At 28.3% G+C, this 19,518-nt stretch overlaps 1 protein-coding gene across 8 annotated transcripts in view; it reads right to left on the bottom strand.

Annotated features, from left to right (window-relative positions):
• The window catches only part of LOC142326349 (polyamine-transporting ATPase 13A3-like), a 159,562-nt gene that overhangs the window by 12,458 nt on the left and 127,586 nt on the right, over positions 1–19,518 (bottom strand). For all 8 annotated transcript variants that reach the window (XM_075368802.1, XM_075368785.1, XM_075368794.1 and 5 more), the window contains 7 exons: positions 15,626–15,927; positions 13,197–13,397; positions 9,417–9,602; positions 8,074–8,181; positions 6,350–6,497; positions 2,622–2,864; positions 2,133–2,293 (listed from right to left, as the gene is read on the bottom strand). In XM_075368802.1, the coding sequence (XP_075224917.1) occupies positions 2,133–2,293; positions 2,622–2,864; positions 6,350–6,497; positions 8,074–8,181; positions 9,417–9,602; positions 13,197–13,397; positions 15,626–15,927 (1,349 nt within the window). The remainder of the gene's footprint in view (positions 1–2,132; positions 2,294–2,621; positions 2,865–6,349; positions 6,498–8,073; positions 8,182–9,416; positions 9,603–13,196; positions 13,398–15,625; positions 15,928–19,518) is intronic.

The raw sequence follows: 19,518 nt of genomic DNA, 5'->3' as shown, positions 1-19,518 counted from the left end.
GCAAGGCAAATTTTTCAATAGATTGCAGTGAAACAGAGATTCAGTCTGTTGAGAAAGACCTAAAAAATTAAAAAGACCTAGACAATGGTTTTACCAAAGCTAAATTATTTTTTGACATTTTTATTTAAAAATGTAAAATTTGTTTATTCAGTGATATTATTATGAGATCTAGTTGAAAATTATCTACACTTTCATTATAATACACCTTCAAAGTTGTCGTACTGCCTTTTGTGCATGCACGCTTAGAGTTGATATGACTGCAGTCACGTGTGTGAAATTTGATCCTGACCGTGTCATTTGCCTTCCAGCTATTACATTGTAAACATGTCTGCTCCACCAGCAGTTTGCATCAAGGAGGAACAATGAGCAGTGATCTGATTTCTGTGGTTGGAGAGTGTGAAAGGGACTAAAATTCATCGTAGACTTTTATCAATACGGGGACAATGCTTTATCATGTAAAAGTGTTTTTTATGGATTAAAAAGTTTAAAAGTGGTCAGGCAAGTGTATACACGAAGAGGGAGCAGGATTTCCATTAACCTCCATTATGGATGACAAGATTCAGCATGCTTGAAAGATGGTTCTGCCTAAAAGGCGAGTTATCATCGATGAGATAGCATCTTCTTTGAACATCAATCACGGTTCTGCCCATCCAGTCATCCATGACAAACTTGGCTTTCGTAAAGTATTTGGGCATTGTGTACAAACTCAGCATACTGCAGAACACAAGCTGAAACATGTTGACATCTGCTAATGCTGAATTTTGAGGTACTTGAACACCCTCATCCAGATATTGCTCCTTCTGACTTTCATCCTTGAGCCACTCCAAGGATGCTTTGTGAGGTTGTTGATTTTCCACAAAGTTAGATGTGCTGGAAGCAGTTCAAAAGTGGCTTTGCAACTGAAAACTTCTCTTGAAAGGAATACACAAGCTTGTGGACCACTGGATCCAGTGCATGACAAGGGAGTGACTATGTAGAAAGATGATGTACATGTTGAACCCCTACCTTTGAATAAATAAATTCTAAAATGAAAAGTGTAGATAATTTTTGACTCACCTTGTAAGTTTACATACAAGTTTACATAGATCATGTTGAAGCAAGTTAAGTATAATTTGATTGAAAATTAAGAACAAATTTTAATGAGAAAAGAGGAATATTTCTGCATTTCTGCACAAGTTAAGCTTAAGAAAATTATAAAAGCAACTCATCAAAAATAAATTTAAGACTTCATTAAAAATTAAAAACCATAATATCCATGACTGAGACAAAACATAGCATTAAACAAAAATTATTCTTCAGCCTATTTTTCTTATGTTAAGAAAGCTCTTCTCACTAAATATTAGCGATTTCTGTACCATGTTTTCTGGGCAATTAAAAATATAACATATCAATCTGTCTCTTGTGAACATTCAGATTTATCAAAGATGGGAATTAGAAATTAATCTTGTACTCAAACTCTAACATTATCCAGGCATAATTTTACCTACAAAAATATTTGCATAACCTGTAGCACAATATTTACTCAACAAAATTATTGCTTGATTTTCTATAATATTTTTTTTTCTTAGTCGTTCATTCACATTTTTAATTAATTTCATTAGTTTAAGTAAATATTTATTTTGTTAAATACAAATATTATTTTTTTTAAATTCATCTTCATGAACGCAGTTAAATAAAACAGTGAATTTAAAATAAATGCTGAGTATTTATTTCATAATCACATTGTATGTATATAGAACAAATGTTAAGCCTGATAATATTAATCTTAATTAACATTTACATTAACAATGAAGGTTATAAGTAGAATAATTACAGTAATATTAACTATAAAAGTTAAATTTTTGAAAATTGTAGCAAACCAAATCCTCAAATTTATTATTCAAATCCATTATTTATGACATAAAACTTTGTTTTTGATTTAATTTGTAATCAATTTTAATATTTACTATCTGGTTTTAAGAGGTGCCTGGTCATCTGAAATTTTCATAATCAGAGATTTCACTACTTTACTGTATTGATTATTACTATAATAATTATTATAATAATAGCAGGTAATATGCTGATTATCAATCATTGATTCATTGTACTTTAGAAATAAAATAATAACATTTGGATAAATGATTTCAACTTACATTTGGTTCTAGCACACCATATGAGACTTTGCCAGTAATATAAGAAATGGTTGGTTTTGATTTCATGTAACCCATTTCTGCATTTACTTCCACCACCCTTTCCTCATGCCCAATGATTCCACACTCTTTAGCAACACTAACAGCAGTTAATATGTTATCTCCTAAAATAAACAGAAACGTTAACTCATCAGAACTGAAAAATGTAAACTATATAATTTATTAAAATAAAGATTAACAAAAATTATAAACTAAAATTAAACTAAACTAATAAACTAAAATAATATTAACAAAAATAAAGATTTGTAGAGCCAATAACTTCTATAAAATTTGGTGATAAATAGTACTTTATATATAACTTTGATAGTGTTTTGTTAGAAAGAGCAACTAAGAAAGCTAAGACATGGAAACATTAATTTAATTTCTTCTACTTTTAGTCTTAAGTATAGTTAAATATGAATACAACCTGATATTAAAGACAATATTTCTTACCAGTAACCATTACAATTTTGATTTTAGCAAATTTCAAAACATCAATAACTCCAATGGTTTGTGGTTTCAGTCTATTTTCCAATACTATAAGGCCACAAAATTTAAGATCTCTTTCTATTTCATTCCTGTTCATCTTTTGTAGATCTGAATATTTTAAACTATTCAATTCTCTGAACCCTAAAGCAATAACTCTGTAGCCCTGTTCTGTATAATCCTGTAAAATAGATGTCATGTTTTCTGGAACTGAAAAAGTAAAACAAGCTATTAAAACCAAATAAATTAAAAAAAAAATAAAAAATAACATACTATTTTTTTAAAGATATTTTGTCATAATTCCAGTTATTCCATCTTGTACAGTTCTTTTATCTTAGTCCAAATAAGATGAGAAAAACAAATTCTCTAAACCACTGTCACCTTAAGTCACAAAACGTACTCAATTACTATTATTTTTTTTTTTTTTTTAGAAAAAAATCAGCAGTAGAAATCTGTTTTCAGGTTTTAAGAAATGTTCCGGTTTATAAATTTGCTCAGTCAAAAGTTGCTATAACTGTGAACTTAAACTGAATTAGCTACTTGTGGTAACTAAACAGTAATATAAACGCTAAAAGAAGAAACATGAATAAAAAATATAAATAAATAAATCTTTATTTTGATCGTTATATCAAATGCAATATGTTAATCACATCAATATAAGATAAATTATAAACACAAAAACAAACTATAAGATAAAATAAAATATAAATGTGTTTAAATATAAATATTTAATAATGGTAATATAAATGTATTAATTATTTAAATAAAAACACATGAAATATCATTGAAGTAAAAGTACATCAAATATAAATAATTACTACAAAATAATTCACAACTTAGAAGCTGTTACTGAAAATTATTTTTTGCACATATTTATCAAGTCATTGAACAGGATGCAGATAAGTAATTTTTTGTTTAGTTTTTAAATAGTATTATTTAAAAACTCATCAACAGAATAATATTGTTCCCATAAAAGAAACTATTTTAATTGCATTTTAAATAAATTGGAGGGAAGATTTTCTTCCTTCAATCTCCAGTCCCAGTCCTTCATCTTATTGCTAGTTTCACTCATAAGTATAAATCCAAGGATTAGCATATTTAATAAACAAACATGCTAATATTTTTATTAATATAGGTCTACACAATTTATACTTATGGGCACCAGATAATGATCTAATAACCCATTTTTGTACCTTAAAAACTTATTCAGACTTTTTGAGGAGTCCTAAGAAATGAGATTGTACTTTATAGGAGCATATATGTATGCCTAATAAATGATTAATAATGGTAACAAGCTTTGAGTTTAATTAAGGCGCTTCAGAGCAAAACAGTACGGCTTGATTTTGTTTCAAATGAAATCTTTTTGATCATTTCACATAAAACTTGTAATCTAGTAAAACACCCAGAAATTTTTCTTTGTGGGCAACAGAAACATTGTAGTTAACATTAATGGGAATTCTATCCAACCAATCAGCAATGTGTAATATCTACCTGAGAAGCATAGTGAAATGATTTTATCCATACTTAAAGTTAAGAAGATTACTGTCCATCCACTGAATAGGTATTTGAGCTGCTATTGTACAATTTTCCATTCTTTTTAAATAATTATATTCAGCTATAGATACAGTTGTGTCATCTGTGAAAAGTGTTGCAATGAATGACTCGAGATTTTTAGGCAGGCAAATTAATAAGAACACAAACAATACCCAATGAAAGAATTAAAAAATGGGACTAAGGATATTTTTTAGACTCCATGTTCTACATCTTCATGTAAAGATTCTTTACTGTATTCTTATCAAAACATGAAATTTCAAATATTTGTTTATGGTTGGTAAGAAATGATTTTAGCCAGCTGTACACAGCTCTTCTGATACCGTAGCTACTAATTTTTTTAAGCAGTAAAAAAATGTGGACTAAATCAGATACTTTACTGTGGTTGCAAAAAATTGAAAAAGTAATCTTTTTTGTATCTACAGAATTGAAAATATTTTCAAAAACTGGAAAATGGCTGTCAGAACATAATTTTTTCCTAAAATGATGGAAAATTTTGTTAATAAGGTATACTTTAAAAAAAAAGTTGACATTGATTTTCATAATCTTTCTAGCTGGGTATAAAAAAAAGGATAAAAATACTGATTCATTGACAAACTATTCAAGTGAATGGCCATGTTTGAAATGGATTAGTATTGTTTGAAATTCTAGTTCCTCCACTAACTGATTAGGGGATGAAATAACAGAAGCTGAGTTCTTTTGTATTTTTGGTGACATCTGACCTGTTTTATTTTCAAATCTGTATTATTTTTAATTTCTGCCTGCATGATTTGTGATATATTGTTTGAATTAGATATTAAATTATAATATAATCTTCTAGCATTACGAATAAATTTAGTGTAAATTTATTTGAAATTTTTCAAATAGTTTTGGAAGTTATCAGACAAATTATACTTAGACATTTCAGGGAGATTTCTTAGCAAAGAGCTAGATTTTACAATAACTTTAGCAATCCAAACATTTTTCTTTTTATGTTTAAACTGTTCATTTTTTACTCATGGCAAACAAGAAAGAAAGCCTTCTGAAACTCATTAAGAAAATTATTAACCATGTCGTCATATAAGAATTTTCTTTTTTACAGTGATGAAGTCATTTGCAGTACTTAAAAGGTTTTCAAAATTAATTTGTTTAATCTAGACTTAACTGTATTCATAAATACATAATTATTATACATTTATAATATTTAACACATATCTAGTAATACTGTAATTCTACTCGCACAGTATTAATATTTAATACTTGAATATTTAAATGCATAAATTAATTAGGCCATCTAAGTATTCAAACAGTGATCTATGACCTGTTTATGTTGAACTACATGCAGCTTAGCTCATGTTGGATAGCTTTTTTTGATAGGTCCACAACAGTTCAAATACATTCAATAAGTGTTTCTCAGTGAATATCATTTCACTTTCTTTCATGTACATTCATTTATTTTGAATAAGGTTTATTATTTATTTTGAGTATTTTGAATATGAGTCAATAATCAAAATGAATTTTGAATATGTTTGAGTTTATTTTGAGTCCGTTTCTTTCTGTTGAAATATATAAGAGCTACTACCTCCATTAAACACTTGTTCATAATTTATTTGATTATAGTTTCACAAAAAAAAAAGTTACATTATCATAAAAAACGATAAAATAGTAGTTTGTATTCAAATACTGCTACAGAAAAGGAGTCATTAATTTTTTATATTTTATTGCAGAAAGATAGACATTTAACCTACCTCAGTTAGCAACTACTATGAAACCAGATTAAAAATGCTTAATCATTTAGCCAAATAATTATAGTATAGATCAATATTGTGCATAGCGCAACAAACATTCAATAATATTTCAACATAGCCTTTATGAACAAGAATATTTTACCCATGCTTTAGTTGCAACTGAAACATTTTCTTGTTAACTCCAATATTCAGTTTGTAATATCACAATATATTATTAAAACTTGCATCATCTCTATGCTGACTTCATCTTTCACCATTGTTGTAAACAGAGTCTGATGAAGTAATCTGAAAGTAGGTCTAGCTATTATAGGCATGCATCAACTTGCAAATAATAATTGCAATAAATTTTTATTTGTGTTCAATTATGACTTCAGCTAATACTGCAAAATGATTTGTAATAATTGCAGTAACTATTACCTGTGCAAGGATCAGATAATGACTGTATCATTTCTGGTGATCCTTTGCAATAAACTACAAAATTATCTGATCCTAATGTCTTTGTTACAACACTCATTCTCTGCAACGAAGACAGAAATTGAAACTGATGAACTATTGCAATCTCCATCTGAAAATAAAAATGTTTTATGAATAATAATTTATATATACAATTTAGAAAAAAATCCAATAAAATATTTAAAATAATGTTTAAAATTGTTTCTCAAAGTAAGCATTTATATTTTTCAATAAGTAAGCATTTAAATTTACATTTACAGTTTCAAAATAAACATGTATATTTTTCTTATTATGTTCAATTTTATTCACCAAATTAGAAAACATCACAATATTAATAGCTTTATCACAAACTTTTGATATCAAAGAAGAAAGTACAAAATGTAAAATTTTAATATACATGTGTGTATATATATATATATATATATATATCTTTGTGGATAACTGTTATACCTGCATATATAATAAGAGATACTGTTTCTAAACTTTGCATAGTGGCTGTCTTTAGACTTCGACTTGAATAAGTAATTAGTCTTTATATTGTAATAAGTCTGGTATAGTGGGCCTGAGTAACGGATTCCTACCAATTATTATGAAAGTAATATAAAATATAATTACTGCAGAAATCCAGAAAAGAATAAAAAGGAGAACCCTTTTTATAAAGAATAGGTTCATTTTACAATTGTCTTTTGTTATACTCCCTGCTAACACACAATGAACACTTGTTGTACGGTGAGATAAAACCAGGTTTAGAATTCATGGGAACAAAAGCCTCAGTTGACTGTTTTCACGCTTTGAGTTGGATCTAGTCCAACAGGTAAAGAGGCTAACATTTCTATCTGATTGATTAGAGGCTAGATTTCTATTAGAACCAGTCTGCGAGGAGTTATGACGTCAGTCCCGCAAGGACAGTTCTGCGAGGAGAGGCTGTGAGTTGTGTAGGTTCAATGGAGTTCTGCGAACCAGTCCAGTTGCAGAGTTATAGCCAAATAATTTATTAATTATTGAAATATTTGGATCTTACAAGGGGAAGGCAAATCAGATCAAATCCGAATTAATCTCATTTTTTTTAACTTTGTTTTTTTAATTTAAATATATTGATTTAATAATAATTATTAACCTCTGATTATAAAAAAAAAATTAAAATAAATAATAATTCAATAACAAAACACACAAAAAAAAATGAAAAAATAACAGAAGCTATTAATGAAATCAAATTTTGTGTACTTTTCATTAAAAAAAAAAGTGTATATATAATTTAATAGACGTACAAGGAAGTCATGTGATGTCCACATCAAATTTTTTCAACAAAAGATTACATCAACACATACTCTATGCTCTGTGGTAAATCTGTATGTAATAAACTGTTTGTTCAGCACATTATTTTAATGTTGCATTTTAAGGTGTATAAAAATATGAGACTGGTCACTAATAAAATTGTTTCTAAGGTGTATAAAAATCTACATATCATCATTGTGACTTCTCTGTAATATATGTGATAAAAATTAATTTCTGTAAGCCACTTAATTCCTGCCAACACATTTCTTTCATGTCCAAATATCAGAAACTATTTCACAGAAAGACTGATTAGGAAGAAAATTTGAAGAGAGTACTTTTTCTGGATAGAGGTACATACACACACATGCACATGCGCACACACATCAGTTGTCATGTAAATTTAATCATTTTACCTCAGGATTGTTTTTTGAAGGCCTAACAGTTGCAGACACTCTCATATTGTACTTAGTTTCATTTGGTATATCATGTTCTTCAAATAACCAACCTGTTGATTCAAACATCTGTAAATAAAATTATATTTATAGTGAGTAATTTGTCATTTATATTTTTACTATGAAACATATTATACTAGTAACAAATCTGCTAACATTAATCTTAAAAATTGGAGGTGAATGGGTTAATCACAAATTACATTAAATGTAATTATTTACATTTTGAAAAATATTATAGAAGGGTAGAAAAATAATTCATGTAACAAAAAAAAAGGACTTTAAATATGATTAGATGGTTTCATCAATCCTAATTTATAGAATACTTAAGTAGAAATTATTTATTTAAACAGGAACTATAATTAAAGCTTGTTTTGACCATGTTTTAAGACTGGATCAGTATTTGCTCTCAATTAGTTTCTTTGACCTGGATGACAAAAACTGATGATATTAAGAATGACTAAAAATTTGCTTTAAAAAAAAATTAATTGAAAATGAGTCATTAAATTACTACAGTTAATTATTTATTATATGCTTTAGTATGCAAGTAACTAAAAAGTATACATACTGCATTCAGTTTAAAGAAAATATCCTCACTTATTAAAAAACGTAGCTATTGTAATAAATTATATTAAAGACCCCTCTATCAAATTGGTTGTGTTTCTGCCATAGTGTCAGTGATGTCTGATGAAGTAGCATCTGCTCCATACAATTCTACACACATCTTATTAAAATTAAATCTCTAAATTATATAATTTTAAGTAATGCTAGATGTTAATAGTAATTTTTTTAAATTTACATTATCCCATTTGCAAATTGGTGTGATTATAAGTAGTATGACTATGAAACATAAGTACATAAGATTAGATGTCAATATAACATACACATTTTGGGCTTGGTTTGATGAATAAGGTAGATATTGTTTATCATTCGAATTTGTAACTAAATGTGTCAAAATTCTTTGTACATTCCCCACTTACTTATGTGGGATTCAAATCTGACTTATTACTTATATTAAATTTAAAACTGCTCTTGTATAATCTGGATTAAAATTTCTTTTTACATCCTGCTTTAGTAGTAACTAAATTAAATAGAAGCATATAAAAAACTATTTAATAATCACTGGTGAAATCTAAAGCCACCAGTGTTATATTTTTATTACTTTAAAGAAGTGTAGTAAAACTTTCCAAAAAGTGCAGAGTTCTAATCTATTATATTTTTAATATTTTAAATAATACAAATATAAGATTAATAATATAAATGTATGGTTCAAATTAATCAAGTAAATTTCATAATATTTAAACTACCTTGACATCCAAAGGATCTCCAGAAATTACATTGTCTATGACAGTTAGTGAATGACAAGAAGCCATCCCATATAAAAGACCTCCTTCATCAAGCTGAGATATGTCATTAAGTGAGTAAGTAAAACTTTTACCATTAACAGGTACAACTCCCCACATGTCTAATCCATCTTCTGTAAGTGTTCCTGTCTAAAAAGAACAAAAAAATTAATAAATGTAGAACTTTAGAGCAGAAACACACCTAATATTTTGATATTAGGTGCACTTTACTTAATATAATTATTTATTTTTACTTATTAATAAATACATTGCATATTTATTACCATTATAAATATTTGCACACATACTTATAGATTTATCTACAAAAACTCAAAACTTTAGTTTGTTTGAAATCTCAATCACAGATGATTATCAGAGTCTTGTCTTCTGTTTCAACTTTTACTTTCTTCTATTTTTGAATATAATAAAAAATGAGTAGGTTAGGTTAAATACATTTTCTCTAATTTTTTTTTCTCCTTGCTTCCTGGAGCTGGATACGCATTAAAGTATCACACAACTTTGGGAAGTGCCTCTGTCTCTAACCATAAGGGCGGGCAGCCAGGCCTAGCTATGCCGTTCCCAGCCACTCCACCTCTGCAATCGGGTCCAAATAAATAAAGGAAGGGAAAACAAACTTGCAAATCTGTAGCCACTTACACCCATAATAATAATCTCAATCATTTTTAAGATATTTGAAATAATAATTGTTTGAAAACAGTTTTATGATTCTCCATAAACAAAAAATACATTACATGAAATTTGATTTGATTTTCATACAGAGTTAAACAGAAGCAACTCTGATAAAACTCATAAATGAAAATATAATTTATGAGTTTTATCAGAGTTTTAAAATGTTTTGTTGAAGACATAAAATTTCTTGGTGTCCTTGTTGACTTGACTAAGGCAAGATTGTGTGATTCACAAGCTACTGCTTGATAACTTGAAGAAATTTTAAATTAATGAAAACTCTTTGGTCTGATTTTGTTTATATTTGGGACATATTTCAGAAAATTGTAGTAGTTCATTATTTGAATCTGATTCTGGGTGGGCCAATGTAAGGGCTAATTTGTTATAAATTAATATTAGATTATCTTTTATTTTTAATCTTTATAAGTTACTTGCACTCTAATCTGTTGATGGATGGATGTCTGATTTTGGGTAGTATATAGATGATACCCGTGCAATCATAAATGGCAAAAATATGAGACAAATTAAAAAGAGAAGATAGCACTTGAATAATTTAAAAGTAATTTTAGTAATTTCAGTAACAGAGATCACTGTGAGCTAATTAAGGTAGAAGTAAGTAACTATTAATATATTTCACAGTCTAGGTTTTGTAAATTGGTGTTTTTGTTTTTATAAAATTTAGTTTTATGAAAGCATGTTTTGCATCTTCAGCGATGAAACTTGTCAGTATCTGTTGTGATTAGATTCTCAATCAAATAATATATAATAATGTCGATTCTTAATTGAGCTTGAATTAACCAAAATTTAAACACATTTAAAAAAACTTACATTATAAACTTCATATTAACTAAAAAACATTAACAAATATAGCCTCTAGGAGAATCAGTCAGTAGTGGCTGATTAGCATAACAACGTATTTGAGAAAACTTAAATGTTATCTAAATTGACTAATTTTGATATTTTTATTTATTTTATTATGGGCTTATTCTGAATGGGTATATCCACAGATGCATTAAGAATCTCTGATTATAAAAAGTTGCTTGTATAGTATTACAGGTCTCACTTCAACTTTTATGTAGAATGCTTTTTTATTCAGATATTTATGTTTTCTAGTTTATTCATTGATGACAGATACTTTTATACATGACAAGAAATTATGCTTTTTCAGATTACACTCATGTCAGTACTGGATCTGTTATAAAGAGGTACTTAGTCTATCTGTGTATATTTCTTTGTATGACAGATGCTATTTATTCATATAATTACATGACATAACTTTGCAACTTGAAGTCCCTGTTACATTTGCACATACTCACTAATATGAATTGAGATTTTATTGTATTTACAGAATACAGTTATTTTGTTAAATTTAATTATCAATTTTTTATGATAAACACTGAATACTTTTACAGAGATCTCTACTTCTTCAGAAAGAACTTTTTATGAGAAATTAATTAAAAGCACAGATAAAATTTTAAAATTATTTTCAGGTGGTACTTGTATCTTTAAATAATTCATTTAACTCAAAATTATCATCTACAAAAGTTTAAGGCTTTATTAATCATACTGCAGTAGATTAAGTATTTTCTGGCAATACAGGTTTATTGAATTCTATTGTTAATTTTGATGACGAGACAACTTTAAAAAATGAATAACTCAGTTTCCAGATATCATATCAGAATGATATTTTGACACGAGTAAATACTAAAACAAATTTAAAAATTATGATTTCCATGAAATTATAATCACGATTATTTAAAAGATAAACTGAGAGTTATCATTTGGGGAAAGAATAAAGTGTACTTAATATATTTGTAAACATGCAGCATACTACTAAAACCATCAGTAGTCTCAGATAGTAATCAGTTATTTGAAACAATGAATATTCCTTTCACAATTGTAGTAACTTAATCCTTCATTAAGTAGCACATAAAAGTATTAAAGACAAGGAATTTATTTTGTGAGATAGGTATTTAAGTAAATTATATTCTTAGAACTAATGGAAATTACATTTTTAAAATTAGAAATGAGCTCTTAGTAAAGCGAGATAAGAAAGAGAAATTTTACCTTCATTAGCTACTTATAGCTCTTTCTAAATATAACTTTATTCTTCAAAGTTAGTTAAAATTTTATTTCAAATTCACATGCCTTCTTTTATTAGCAAAACTGAAATATTATCTCTGTAAGCTGTGTCATAAGCTTGATTATTTTTGTTACACTTTCAACATTTCATTATTTTTTTCACGTGTAAAGGTTTATTTACTGTAGTAAATTTATGTAGGTATTAGAACTATGATTATTTAAAAATAATGATATATAGAAGGAGAATCAATAAATGACTATGTAAAGGACTGCATCTTAAAAGAATTGAACATTATAAATTAACAAACAAAAATAAACAACGATATACAGTACTAAATGAATAGACATGAGATTATGAATTCTCTTTTTAATTTTTGCTAGAGGATATTTTTCACAGTAATATCAGTTATTAATATTTTTATCATTGAGCAGTGACTACACTTATTTCTGCAAGTGTGGGCTGCATTAATAAAACATAAAGAATGGTTTACAGAACACTAAAATAAATTTCTGTTTTCATTACTTCATTTTATTTTTTTAACTGCTGCCCGATTTATAGAGGGGGAAATTTTAAATTTTTTTATAACTACTCAAAACTACTTTTTATACAATGACTGGAAACAAACTTTATTTTCTTGTTTAAAAAAGGCCCAAAATATTATCCCTTGCAACAAACAGTCTTTTGAAACGACGTGAAATTTATTGAAGGTAAGAGTAAAAATCAATGTTGTCAATAAAACCAACATTAAATATATAATTTGCAGAATGTCTTTTCAAAGTCACAGTGCTTTAGATTGTATGCACTAAAATATGTGAAAAAAGTTAATTTTTTAGTTTTTTATTAAAATCTAAATGACACTATTTTACTAATTTTACTGAACATAGTTATTAAACATCTAATAAATGAATTTATATAGAAAAAAATTAATGAAACCACCAGTTAATTATAATTAATAGATTAATTTTATTAGTTACCTTGTCAAAACAAACACAGTTTACGGATCCTGAAACATTTATAACCCTTGAGTTAATGCAAGATATTTTGTAATTCTGCAACCTTCTAAGTGCATAAAGTTTACCCACTGTCATAGCTGCTGGAAGTGATGGAGGAATAACAATTGTTATAATGTCCAAAGCTTTTATTATGATATCTACAGGCTGTAGTCCACGGCTACTCTGAAATCAGATCTAATTTAGTATAAGACTTACCCAGTAAAATAAATAAAATTATACTGTAAGTCAATAGATTTTTCTTAGGTTCCTCAAATATATAAAATCATGAAATACTTGGGTAAAAGAAAAAATTTGTTAAATTTTATTACCTAAAAATTTTAGTTGTACTTTATATTCAATGTTACAATAATATTAAGATTATTACTGTCATTTTTCGTTTTAATAAAAGCATTCAACTGAAATGAATTTTTTGTTCCGCAATATTACAATATATGTTTTTACATAAAAATTCATAGTTTCACACCATTACAATAAATACACAACAGAATACATTTTGCTTTAATTGAAGTATTCTATTATAATTTGCAATCTCTGTATTCATATAAATAACCAATTATTTTAATCTATGTATAACACCATAATTTTTTTAACTTTATAGCAATAACAGTGCTCCACAGAAATCATAAAAAATCTACTTGCTTTTCACGTTTTTATAATTAGTGTGCTTCAACAATAGAGTTACAAACAAAAATTTGTTTGTCAAAATCCTACATACTTTTGAATTAGAAAATTAGTCACATTGATGAAATATTTGTATAATTAAATTAACAATTACTTAATTGCACTCCTACTCTTTAACTGTCAACAACGTAATTTGTTTATAAACATAATTACATGGATTTTTTGCCATAAAAATGAAGGATTACCTTTTGTTACCCAGTCATTGTTATAAATGGGTTACTGAGAAAGTAATAGACATTTGTATGTAACAAATTTAACACATAATAACTTTTAAATATTAATCTGATAATAACAACAAAGATTTCTTTATAGCAACTTAGAAAGATGAAGAATTTACTGTTTTCATGTTTTTGCTAATGACTTACAGATTTATTAATTTTCTTTGGGGATTTGTTTGGATGCACAGAGAAAATGCTATATCTTGATGTGGTCTGCTTATCTGTTGATATAGGCTCATGATTTAATGTTTGATTTCAATAAATAAAGGGTATTTTGTTGGTTATTGTCTGATGTCAGTATTCAAGGCATTGTACATTATACAGCTCAGCTGTTAGATGGGTATTGAATTATTCACTGAGCAACTGAGTACAGGTGAGTATTATTGGAAAACAAAGCAATACTATTGACAACAGGCCATGTTGTTTATTCTTTACAGTGTCATGGACCTGGTTAAAATTTTTCTCAGTAAGCTGTGATTCACTGTTTCTCTTGGCCTGAAATTAAGTCACTTTTTATCACTTTATCAGTCTTTCTGTGCTCAGAAGATTTAAAATTAATTCTGTTTAGAAGTTACTGAATAACCAACTGGCATTTACTTTTAATACTTTCATGAGATATCCATATTTTATTTCCAGTAAAAATATGATTAAGAAATTCATCTTCTTCATGTTGACTAAAAAATATCAGAGCTACTCTTATTTGCTTTTCTTGTTTACTACAAAGATTAATTAAGCGCCTTTTATAGGAAGTTTTTTTGAACTGAGAACATCAAAAATTTCAATAAAGAGACCTTGAAATCTGATGAAATGAATTATATAAAAACAAGAATAGTGCATCATCTGAAATTTCATGGTAAATTTAGTGTTTTATTCCCTCAGCTATGAAAGGTTAATCCAAAACAATCTCATCGTAAACTTTTCATTTTCCTTCAGTGAATTTGTATCATTTTCATACACTTGTGAATCATAAATTTCACCACCAATTTAGTAGTTTAAATCTTATCAATAACTAACTCACTCCTCTTATACAGCTGTAGATTTCTGTAATGCAAATTTTTCTTGTGTTTGAAAATCAATCCATCACTTAAAATTTATTTTTTAGCAATATATTTAATTTTTTTTACATTAGTTAAAAAAGTTAAAATTAAGGAAAACAATAATATATGTATAACACTAAACATTGCTCAGACTTATAAAAAACAATATGAAAATAATTAACTTATCAAGCTTGAATGGTAAGAGCTTTTTTGTGTGAGTGCTTTGAATTTATAAACATATGACATATTGTGGAGACACAGTTTTTAGTTATAAGAGAAGTTAATGTTACTAACTTCTCAGATTCTGGATTTTAGAAACCTGAGAGTAAATTAAAGAAAAGAAACTGAGTCACTGAAGTTTAATTTCCTAAATATGTATATACATTGTACAAAATTATTTAACAAAAGTAAGAAAATTATAAAATATACATAAAGCATTGAAAACCAAATTCACCTTTGTTACAACTGTATATATCAATCCAAGTAATGAAATTCCTGCAAGGATCCAAATAAATTTGTAAGTCTGATGATCAAATTGGAAGTCAGCAGGAGGTGGGTAAAGTATTGATCGCACTAAGCTTCCTTTCGCAGTAAGAAATCCTGTACGTAAGACAACTGCATGAACTTTACCACTGCCATAGTAACGTGTCTGAAGAACATGGGTTCCACAAAATAGTGTGTGATTAGAATCATCACTTTCTTTGTACATGCTGTTTTCATTTTGTAATGCAGTCTTCATCACAGGAACACTTTCACCTGTTAAAAATCATAAAATTTTTAATTTGTTGAAACAATGTGAAAACTAATGAAAAAATGTAACATGAATTACTATTTAGATATTGCAATCCAACTTAATACTTTGATAAGTTTTTATAGTTTTAATATTAAAAAGAGAATAATACATTTGTATTTAAATATAATAAAAAAAAACAGAGATTCAGAAAAAGAATAATACAAATTACTTTTATCTTAAACATTTAGAATGTCTAGTAAATAATTAAAGTTAGCTCATATTGTGTTGTAGAATGCAATTGATATGTAACAGAAAAAAAAATCATGATTTGTTTCTATAGTTTAATTATAATTATTTTAAGGACGACTGAACTTTATTTAAAATATAATATTTAATTATTTTTTATGGTTAGAAAAATCTCTTAATCTAATTTCACCATCAGCCAGTGTTCTGCCTGGGAGCAGGTCTCTTACACCACCACTGTCTCCATCTACTTGTCCCATGCCTTCTCCTTTGTTCCTTTATAGTTTCCAATCTTCACCTCATCCATTAATGCCATCCTTCTTCTTCCTTTCTCCTTCTAGTAACCTTCCAATGCAGCTGTCAAGATTCCACTTCCTCTAACCACATGTCCTAACCAGTTTTCTTTTCTTTTATGAACTTCTCTCATAAGTGATCTTTCTTCTTTAATCATCTCATGTTCTTCATCCATGCCCATTCTCATACAAAACACTCCATTCATAGCATTTGGCTAACCTCTTTTTTAACGTTAAGTCCAGACGTTTACTATATATTAATCCCTCTTCCACTTTTTCTTTTTTCCTATTTAGCCTTCAGTAATTACCTTTCAGATAATGTTTCAGAGGATGAATGAGGATGATATGTATGAATGTAAATGAAGTAGTTTTGTACAGTCTCAGTTCGACCATTCCTGAGATGTGTGGTTAATTGAAACCCAACCACCAAAGAACACCGGTAACCACGATCTACTATTCAAATCCATGTAAAAATAATTGACTTTACTAGGACTTGAACGCTGGAACTCTCAACTTCCAAATCAGCTGATTTGGAAAGACGCGTTCACCACTAGACCAACCCGGTGGGTTATTCCCTCTTCCTACTGAAAGCTTTCCTTCCTTTTATCTTCATTGTGCTCTTTAAGTTCCCTATTACTACAGTAACCAAATATTTGTAATTATTTACTTTTTCTATTCTTTCTTCACTTTGTCCTTACCACTAAATCTTTCTTGTTGTTTACTTTCATTACTTTAATTTTTTCTATCTTTATTTTCATTCTTTTCTTCAGGGCTGTTAACAATCTTTGAAGCAAGTGTGTACCATCAGCTGGAATTACCATATCATCAACAAACCTTATAATCTTATTTTTTGTCCTCCTGTACTTATTTCTTCTTCTCTTTCTTCAAACATATTCCATATCATATCTTCAATGTAAATGTTGAACAGTTTCAATGAGATGCAGCATCCCTAGACTCCTCAATCACTCATATTTTTATTTACTTTCAATTTTACTATTTATCTCATCTATATGTTTTAATTAACTTTCTGTCTTTCCATTCTATTCATTCTAGTCCATTCTATTATTTGCTTTTTAAGAATATAAATAATTTTCTCCCATTTGATTCTATGTAATGTCTTTTCTAAATCTATGAAACAGATTAATTTCTTTTCCTCTCTCTAAATATCGCTCTCCAACTATCCTATGTAACCTGATAGCATCTCTGGTTCCTTTCCTTTTCCTGAAGTCATAATGTTTCTCTTGTGCATTTTCTTTGATTATTATCATCCTCTGGTTTAGGATTCTTAAGAATATCAGAATGGGCTATTAAACTTATTGATCTGTGTTGTATACATTTTCTGGTACCACTTTTCTTCAGAATTGCTATTATTACTATTTTTATAGTCTTGAGGCCATTCTCCTGTAAGATATATCCTATTACACAGTTCAACTACTAATTCCACTCCTTCTCTTTTAAGCATTTATATAACTCTACAGGAAGTATATACATTCCAGTCGTTTTTTTATTCTTCATTTCCCCCAGTGCTTTCTGTACTTGACATTTGAACATGGTCTTTTCAACTAGTTCCCATTCCCTTTCTATGTTTAGTTCCTCAGGTTTCTCATTTACCTTAAACAGGGCCTTCATACTTACTTCATTCTTCTCATGTTCCATTTTACCATCCTAATGCTCAATTTCTCATTTTACCATTTCCTCTCCACTTATCCCATTTAATGTTCATTATCTTTCTAGATATCATATTATACTGCCCTTTTTTTTCTAGATCTTCAATATAATTGCATTTCTCCTTCAACCATCTTTCCCTAGTTTCTTGTGTTTCCTTTCTTAATTCATTGTTTAATTTGCAATACATTGCTCTTTCATTTACTCCTATCTTATTCTTATACTGCTTTCTTTCTTCTATTTTCTTAGCATTTCTCTTATTGCCCATGGTTTGTTAGCTCTATTTCCCTCATATCATTCATTTTCCTCTGGTGTTTTTACTATGGCATTTTTTATTCTCATCCAGGTCGCCTCAGTGTTCTCATTTTCCTTTTTTGCTTTCTTTAATTTTCTTAAATAGTTTTCCTCCATTGTTTGCCCATCAAACTTCTTCCATTTTCCATTGTTCCATTTTTTAACTACCTTTGCTTTCTCTTCTTTCTTCAAAGTTATTCTCATTTCCATAACAAGTATCAGTATTGAAATCTGCACCTGGTAATTCCCTGGCTTACTTAACAGCATTTCATCTACGAAGATATAGTGTATTTGATAGTGTACTTTGTCTTTAGGGAATACTCACATATAAACGATATTTAGCCAAGGATTGGCTAAATCATTTTTTCTCTTCACAAAGTTTTTCTAATCTGTCCCTTTCCATTCCTTACTGCTAAGCCAGATTTTTACTATCACACTTCCTTCTTCATCTTCTCCGTCACAGCAGTCTCCCATCAGTACCTTACATCAGTTCTTTTCTGATTTTGTTATATCTTCATTACTCTCATACATCTATCCTATCTTCTTCATTATTCGATGTTGGTATACATACTTGTATTATAAATACATTTCTTTAGTAACATCTCAGTCCTTAACAATATTAATCTATTATTTGTGTGACACACTTTCTGCCCCCATTTTGCTACTTCATTCCTCATAATATGCCACTCCAATTTTTCCTTTCTTTCTTCCAGAATGGAATATTTAACATATCTACTCTCCCATTTCATCCTGTCCTTCCCCCATTACTTCACTCAGCCCTAATATATCTATTTTATTCATCTTCATTAAGATAGAGTTAGCTACTCTAACTTTCCACTTTATAAAGTTTTGACACGAAATCCCAGAAATCTGAGTCACAAGCTATTTTAACTCTGGGACATTTAAAAAATCCAGTATCATGGTATAATGCAAGGAATAATTACTATGATATTTAATACAGTGATTTTCTGTGCCTGGTATTCAAATCCGTTGACTTCCTGAAGAAGTTCCTGTGCTTTCGGGGCAGTTTCTCATCCCATACAGCAATAAAATGCCTTGTACCCACCAATGCTCACCTGCCGTCTGAGAAGTCATTGGCACTTGTAACGGAGGGAAATC

The sequence above is a fragment of the Lycorma delicatula genome, chromosome 1, assembly GCF_047948215.1.
Source record: "Lycorma delicatula isolate Av1 chromosome 1, ASM4794821v1, whole genome shotgun sequence".
Classification (NCBI taxonomy): Eukaryota; Metazoa; Arthropoda; class Insecta; order Hemiptera; family Fulgoridae; genus Lycorma; species Lycorma delicatula.
Note: the sequence above shows the minus strand (reverse complement) of the source record. Positions and strands in the feature narration are given on the sequence as shown.